General features: G+C 37.9%; 1 protein-coding gene across 1 annotated transcript in view; it reads left to right on the top strand.

The window, feature by feature from the left end:
• The window catches only part of DIAPH2 (diaphanous related formin 2), an 886,998-nt gene that overhangs the window by 385,238 nt on the left and 493,056 nt on the right, over positions 1-8,704 (top strand). The window contains exons 18-19 of the mRNA XM_007455866.1: positions 183-284; positions 2,112-2,206. Of these exons, the coding sequence (XP_007455928.1) occupies positions 183-284; positions 2,112-2,206 (197 nt within the window). The remainder of the gene's footprint in view (positions 1-182; positions 285-2,111; positions 2,207-8,704) is intronic.

The raw sequence follows: 8,704 nt of genomic DNA, 5'->3' as shown, positions 1-8,704 counted from the left end.
GTAGGGAAACCTCTAAACAGGTCTATATTTTTATGTTTATCCTCTTCCTTGAACTAATGAAATAAACCCATTTATTGATTTGGGTATGAGCTTTATTAATGTAGTTAATATGCCTTACTAATGTGATTCTGTGTATTTGGATTAGCACTGTTATTATTTATGAATCAACATTTTTCTTTCAGTTCAAAAGAATGCAGAAGCTTTTGAAGAAAAGAAGACCCTGCCTACAAAGAAGAAAGTGAAAGAGCTGAGAATTTTGGATCCGAAAACAGCCCAGAATCTTTGTATGTGATTATTTTCTCAGTAGGGAGTGGTGGTGATGGTGGTGGTGAGGGGTTGTTGGATGTATTTAAAACAAAGTTATAATTTCTTTGAACAGGTATATTTAGCACCTACTAGGAATAAAATTCTGTGTAAACATGATTTGGGCTGTCTTTTTGTCATTCAGCCATAATAGAGACTACCGTAATTTAGCCTTGACTAGGCCAGGTGAAATTTATGAATAATAAAGCTTTGGAAAGTACTGATCATTCAACATTGTTAGAGGCCACAGTGAGAGGAAAGGCAGAGTTGAAAAGAGTGTTATATTTTTTTTCCTTCTGCCTAGGCCTGGGAGTGATAGTTTTAGAGTATTCACTAGTCACATTGGGCAAATCCTTTTACTACTATTTGCTTTATATTTGAAGGAATTGTGATGTGAGCTAGTTGTTAACCACTGTACTTTAAAACTGGTTAGTGAACCTTAAAGCCTTTAACAAAGCAGTCAGCCATTAAATACGCTTTTCCTAAAGTAGCTGGACAGTTAAACCCATCTTCATTTACACAGGTCCTAAGTTTTCTTGACATAGTCTTCACTCTGTATTAAATTCAGCATTTGTGTGTGTGTGTGTGACCACAGTATGCTGTGTTTATATTCTGAGGATACTAAAACACTATGTATGAGAAATTTCAGCACATCAAGCATTTCTAAATATACAGAGAAATACCTTGGGAGTTTATTTTGTGAAGGAGTGTGTTATAGAGAATCAGATTAAAGTAAACAACTCGTCATTCTCATTCTTGTGTCAGTAGGAATATTGCTGTCAGGAAAGCAGTCTCCTAATAGCTGTTTTGCCTGTGTACATTGCTTACCCGACAGTCCTTTTTTTTTATAAAGTGGATGTTCAGTACTTAAAAAAAAAAAAAAATAGTATGATCTTAATTGCTAGTTGATATCTGTCAACATTATTTATTTGGACCATGGTGGTCTCATTTGGTGTTTATGTCTAGGTAATCATTTGCCTGGACAGGGGAGGGTGCTTTTTCTTTAGGTACCAGTGAAGGCATATAGACCTCTCCATGAAAAAAAAAAAAATTCTTAGGAATATATTTATGTTCTGGTGATAAGAACACATGTATGTTCTTTAAAAAGTATGTTCAGTGGAGGTTAAAGTGGAATGTATTGTTGAACAATGCTTTCTGAGTCAGTGTAAGCTTTTCTAGGTATAATTTGTTGAATTATTCCCATATGGCATAATATATATCCATTTAAGAAAAAGTTGACAAGGGAAATCGTTGATTCAACATAAAAGCAACTAATAGCACACCTCAAGAATGTCATCCGGGATGCAGAGAACATCGAGGATTCAGACACTAATTTTTTCTTATGTGGGAGAACTGCAAAGTAGATTGATATGGTTTTCTTAGTATCGGGTTACTTTATTGTCATTCTTGAGAAGTGCTGTATTGGATGCATCTGACAAACTCCATGGTAAATTCTACGTTGAATTAAAAGGCCTACTTGAGATAAAATTTCTAACTTTTCATGGGTTATTTTGTATTAGCTTCATCTAAAATGCATAAGCATGTAGTCATCAGTGCTGTTAGTAGTTTTATCTTGTATATAAATATGCATGAGCTGTAAACATTAGACCCTGAGCTAATAGGCCATTTTCCCTAGATGAGTAGTATAGTTCATCAAATGGAAGCTACTTTTGTTTGCTCAATTCTGTAGAGTAATATTAGTGACAGGAATTTCATATTTTGAGTCTATGAAATGGGAATCAGGTATTTATTAGGACTTTAAAATTGTGATGCTGCTCTCTTTTTAATAAAATCAATTTTTATTTTAGCTATCTTCCTAGGATCATATCGTATGCCATATGAAGATATAAAAAACATCATTCTGGAGGTTAATGAAGACATGTTGAGTGAGGCCTTAATTCAGGTAACTTGCATATTTTGCTTTTAAATTTCATTTTCACAGATATTTCTAGATTGCTGTCCTTTCAGTGGAGTTGTGTGAAAATTTTCTTCTATGTTTGGATAATAGAATTAGGAATATCTAGCTGTGTGGACAGTAAGAGGACTCAGACGGTCTAGGTTCTAGGTATGTGTCTGCCATTTATTAGATATGTGTCCTTTTAAATTTAATTCTGTGCACATGTACACGCATCATCCTCTGTACATAAAATTGCATGTATTTCATCATCACAATGACACTTTTAAGTAGATATTGTTATTAGCATTGTATGGATGTAAAAGTGTACAGGCCAAGAGGTTAAAATAGCTTCCTCAGGATCAATGGGTGAATGATAAAGTTATCCCTTGTTAAGCACTTAACGTGCTGGGGATTGTGCTCTTTATATATTTTATCTCATTGAATCCTGCAACAGTCCTATGAGATAAGTACTATTATCCTCATTTACACATCAGTAAACTGAGGCTTAGAGAGATTGCCCACTGTCACCTAGCTGGTAAGTGTCAGAGTAGTAGAGCTGAGACACAGAACAAAGCCTATCAAGACTCCAAAGCCATTGCTCTTCTTATTCTATTATTCTGCCTCCTATGGGCAAACTATGTCACTTTGCTTAAGCCCTCTCTTCTCATCTGACATTACTAGGTCACTGTGAGGATTACACCAAATAAACTGCTTGGTAGAATAAAGCACTCTATTAGATCGAATTCTTAGAATTCTTCATATGTTTGACCGTGTCTGGTTTAATTTTTGGAAGGAAGAACTGCAAGATATTTCATGGATGGGCATAGTCATTGCAGGTTTTTTGTTGTTTGTTTTTGAGCCACGTGGCTTGTTTTGATTTTAAGAAGATTGAGTAGTTTATGCTGTAACAATTTTGTTATACCTCCCTTAGACTGTCTCTAAATCTCAGAGCACCAGTGTCTGCCATTTGAGCACACTGTGTCTATATAGAAGTTTCTCCATTGTGTAGTGTAGGCTTGCATTACAGTTTACCCTGTAGGACTAAGAGTTAATGAGTTTATGTAGGCTCTTTATTATCATGACACAACTTTATTAACCTCAACAAAAGTTACACTGTGCTAAGAAATTCCCTTGTCGAAAAGTTTTTTGAAAAATGTGTTTCCTTTGTCCAGCTAACCAGGTCCAGAGTTCTCTGAGTTGAAATGGAGAGCTGATCACATTTGTCCTGCCCGCCTTAGTCCCGTGATTCTTTGCACAGTAGCCAGAATGAGCAAGTTAAGAAGCCTAAATGTGACTTTAGTTCTCCCTCTTTTTATCCAGTTGGACAGTTTCATTTTAAAGTACAAAAAGGCAAACAAACATCTGACTCCTATTCAGTAGTTGAAGCTTTTTAGTCTTTTCTGTATAAGCAAATTTTAGTAAAAGAAAACCATATTTTGAAGAATTAATCAATGTAGGCATTTATTTTGCCCATTGAAACTGTAGCTTTTCCTTCACATGCCTTAGTAAATAAAAATGTAAATATGCAGAATGCTACTGTGATATTTATTTACCAGTAACATTAAAAACATTTATTATTTTTTAAGTCATGTTTTCAGCTCTTTAGGGAATGTAAGAAACAGAAGGAGTCTCACTTATGAATGGCCCTCTAATATGCAACAAGCTTTAAAAACGTATGTATAGAAATGTATTACGTGGGATTTTTTTTTTTTTCTGTTTCACTTGATTTTGTAGCATAAACGATACATATTTGTTTCTCTCTTTAAATTGCCTGGTCCAGTTGGGAGGAAGGAATTGCTTTCAATTTAGAGAAGGCAGTAAATTATGTCTAAATTATTGAATTCAGCTGGTTTAATCTTATCCACTATGCAGTCAAAAGGACTGCTTGTGAAATCACATTATTATGCTAAATCTCGGAAGGTGAGTGAAGGAGAACCACAAAGTGTAGATCCTGCCAGGTTCCTTCTGCGAGTGTTATACCCATTGCTTCCGTGCATATCCTGTTTGCTGGCGGATGGGTTAACCTTTTTCTGTCTCATCTCTTCCTCTTTTCTGGACATCCATTCCCTTTTCTAAGCCTGTATCTTTCTCTTTTTCACATCTCTGTGTGTTTTATCACTTGCATCCTTTGCCCCAACAATTTTGTGCTTTCCTTTTGTTTAAAGCAGGCCACTGAAGACTTTTTTCCAAGCTGGCTTGCCTTCCTCCTCGATGCCAGATACTCTAAAATTTCTTCCATTCCTTACCCTGCTCAATCAAAACTCATTTTCTTACTTCTGCTTGTAGGAGAAAACAATTTAACATGTAATTTAATAGTATGCATGATTGGAATTGTGCTGCTTGGGTACAAGGCACAAATTGTGAATAACTCATCTGAGTTATGAAAGTTAATATTGCGTTTATGCAGACAAATCCAATGTCTGAGTATTTTCTAGTAAGGAGGAAGGTCCTGGGTAGAAACAGTCATTTGATTTTCAAGTACCCAAAGGAGACTGCTTCTCTCAGGCCAGAGAAAACACTAGATCACCACTGCCTTTCTCCCTCCCATCCTAGAAAGGGTTTGCTTCAGTGATGCAAAAGTAACATCAATTTGCCATTCAAAGGAGCTGTTTACCATTTATGACTAATTACCATGTAGCACATTGATAATGCATAGCATTAAATATGTATCATCAGATTAACTTTGTTGTAAGTTCTATTTGATTACAGTGCTAAACTCCATCCATGCATAATCATAGTTTGTTGCTCACGTGGCATGGTTGTCTCCTCATAACAACAAAAACAACAAAAAACAATTAAGGGCGCATTGCTTCCCAGAGACTTGAATTAACACCAGTATGGGTCAATAAGTTCTTTCCTGCCAGACAACTAATAGATTTTAGTTATTTGGCAGGATAATCCTTTACTAACAAAACAAAACAAAAACAAACCCCCAAATGTTAATTTAATCAGCAAAAGAGAGCCCAGAATTTAAGGTTATTAAATTAAGGTTAATTAAGGTTAAAAATATTAATGTCTCCTTTATTTCAAAATATCTAAATTGAAGCTAGAAGCCAAATTCACTATATGGAAGAAGTTGAAAAGTCCTAAAATACTTACAGGAACACATAGAAACACTTAAAAAGTACACCATATCCTGAGGTTGTTGAGGAGCTTCTAATATATGCAATTATGAGTTAGTTCCAAATAATGTGTACTAAATTTAGGTGATTCTTGGAGTTATTATTTCAGCTTTGAAAATCTGCTTTAGTGTAATTTAATTTGATCTATTGAGAGAAAACTCTAAGACCAGTGTTTTTAGGACATCAGTGGTAAAAATGAAATATTTGTAGGCACATTTACATATAGAACATTGACCAAACAAAAAAGAAATTAGCAGTTTTAAAAAAGTCATTCAAGTGTTGAAGGAAAAATAACAGTATATTCTATTTTAGAACATCAGTGCATGCACATGATTCTTAAATGCTGAGGAAATTCATGTTGGTAGGGAGATTATGGTCATATTCACAAAGCCTAAGCAGAAAGAAGATGATTAACATAGAAGGCAGTATAAAATTGCTGCAGAATAATTACAAGGATATGTATAAAGCAGGGGTTTTTAACCAGGGGTCCAAAGGCCCCTGGGAGACCCATGGAGAGAATTCAGGGGCTCCTGAACTTAGATGTGAAAAATACGGCCTCTTTATTTTCTTTACCTGCTAACTAATATTTAGTATTTCATCTGATTAACAATATAGGCAACAGACCAAAGTAGTATTAGTAGTACCTCTAACTTTGTCACTAATAGAAATAATAAATGTTTTCCTATCACATTAAATTTGTGGCAGATATCTTGAAATATTGTTTACAGTCATTACTACTTCAAAATTACACTAGTTATTAAAGCTGCCACTAGATCTTATTTTTTAATGCTTTAATCAAGAAGCACATCTATTATTATATCACAATTTATTTTCTTAAATATCTTGATAACTATTTCAATATAATTGGTTTCTTTTGTAATTTTATGTATTTTACTTTATTCTGAGAAGGGATCTGTAAGCTGGTGTTAAAGAGTTCATGGCAAAAACAAAGAGGATAGAAACTAGTCCAGAAAAGTTTGCCAATCGAGATGGCAGACTAAGAAGTACCACATTAGAAGGGTGAGAGGATCAGCTACATTCTGACCACATTGACCCTCCCCAGACTGGCACAGCACTGCACCGAGAGGGCCCCCTGGGCCTATAGTTTCTCCACTGGAAAAAGAGAGCCCTAGGTGGACGTCTAGCTCCCCCAGCATTGTGGGACGCTTCCCAGGAGGACCATTTGGGCCACACTGCATAGAGATAACTGGGGGAATCTGTGGGGCTCAACCACTGGAGATCAGATAGAGGTGGAGAAGTTAAGGTGGGGCTTACAGCAACAGCACTTAGATCTTGGCAGACTGCATTTCTGCTTGTAGCAGTGCCCAAGCAGAGATCCCAGCCAGTGGCTCTGCCCATCTTTGGAGCCAAACTGGTGGCCCCATCTGGCTAGAGAGTTCGGTGGACAGTTCTGCCTGATTTGGGTGCCTGGTCAATGGGCTGTGCCAGCCATGGAGCTTGTCGTGCTGTCCTGCCTGGGCTGGAAAGCAGATTTGCATCCCTGTGTAACTGCTGAGCATAGCCTCTAGTCTTACCTGTCCAAGTAGCCTAGCCTGAGAGCCCAGGCCACTGTGGAGCCCATGCTATAGCCCTGCTTGGTCAGAGAGCCAAGCAAGCAGCCTTGCCCAACTGTTAAGCATACTGTTTGGCTCCGCATAACCAAGGAGCTTGAAGAGTGACCCTGGATAGTCTCAGAGCCCAATCTACAGTAACACTGAGCCACGGAGTCCAGACTATAACCCCACCCAACAGCAGAGTACAATCTATGACCCTGCCTGATTGCTGAACATCTAGCCTTGTCCAGGCCTGCAGCCTCACCCAAGCAGGGAACCCAGCCAGTTACCCTGCCCAATTGTGGAGCATAGCCTGTTGCTTCACCTGATAAGGGACCCTAGACAGTGACCATGCCTGACCACAGAGCACAGTCCCTAGCCCCACCCAACTGCAGGATACAGTTGGAAGTCCCTCACCACCAGAGAGCCCGGTCAGAGCATAGCCAGTAGCCTACCAGGTTGTGAGGCCCAGCCTGAAGCCCTACTTGATGACAGAGCACAGCCTGCAGCTCCAACTGAACATAGTCCAGCCAGCAGTGCCATTCACTCAAGGAGCACAGCCTGAGACCTCAGCTTACCAGGAGCAATTGCAAAGCCCGTTCATAGCCCTGCCCACTTGCCAACCAGTAGCACCACCCTACCAAGGAACCCAGCCTGTCACCTCGCCTGACCAGAGGTGATTACAGAACCCATTAGTGGCCCCACCTGACCACAGAGCACAGTCAGTAGCCCCACTCAATCTGGAGCTCAGCCAGCAGTTCCAACCCAATGATGGAGCTCAACCAGTGGCACCCCCTCTGACCTCAGATACTGGGCAATAGTGTCATCCAACTAGGGACTCCAATAGCAAGCCCCAATTGCCAAAAAATGCTACCAGCTGACTCATCTAGTACCCCAGGTTGGGCTGATGAGTGAAGGTCTTACCCTGTGATAGCAAACATAAATTCTGGGAAAGAAGACCACTTACTCAAATGTGCAGATACTAATGCAAGGAGTCAAGAATCACAAAGAATCAGGTAAAAATGACACCACCAAAGGAAACTAATAGTACTCCAATAACTGACCCTAAAGAAATGGAGATCTATGAACTTTCTGAAAAATAATTAAGAATAATCCTCTTAAAGAAGTTCAGTGGACTATAGGAGTACACAGAAAGACAACTAAACAAAATTGGGAAAACAATGCATAAACAAAATGAGAAGTTGAACAAAGGAAAAGTGACCATCAAAAAAACACACAAACAGAAATCCTAGAGCTGAGTAATACAATGACTGAACTGAAAAATTCAATAGAGAGATTCAATATCACACTTGATCAAGCAGAAGAGAAACAAGAGACCTGGAAGGTAGGCCATTTGAAATTATCCAGTCATAGGAGGAAAAAGGAAAAAGAATGAAAAAGAGTGAAGAAAGCCTACAGGACTATCAGTGAATTTCTCAAAAGAAATATTACAGGCCAGGAAAATGTGGAATGATATATTCAAAATATTGAAAGAAAACAAACCAAAAAATAAAACACCTGTCAACCAAGACCACTCTACCCAGAAAAGCTGTCCTTTAGAAATGAAGAAAAGATAAATATTTTCTCAAACAAACAAAGCTGAAGTTCATCATCACTAGAAATACTAAATGGTGTTTTTCATGCTAACATGAAAAGATGCTAATTTAAACTGTAAAAACATATGAATGTGTAAAACTCACTGGTGATGGTAAATATGTAGCCAAAGTCAGATTCTCTAATATTATAATGGTGTTGCATTATTCACTTACAACTCTAGTTTAAAAGTTAAAAAAACAGGGCTTCCCTGGTGGCGCAGTGGTTGAGAGTCC

The sequence above is a fragment of the Lipotes vexillifer genome, unplaced genomic scaffold (genome assembly GCF_000442215.2).
Source record: "Lipotes vexillifer unplaced genomic scaffold, Lipotes_vexillifer_v1.1 scaffold82, whole genome shotgun sequence".
Classification (NCBI taxonomy): domain Eukaryota; kingdom Metazoa; phylum Chordata; class Mammalia; order Artiodactyla; family Lipotidae; genus Lipotes; species Lipotes vexillifer.
The sequence above is the reverse complement of the archived record's forward strand: the minus strand, read 5'-3'. Positions and strand labels throughout refer to the sequence as shown.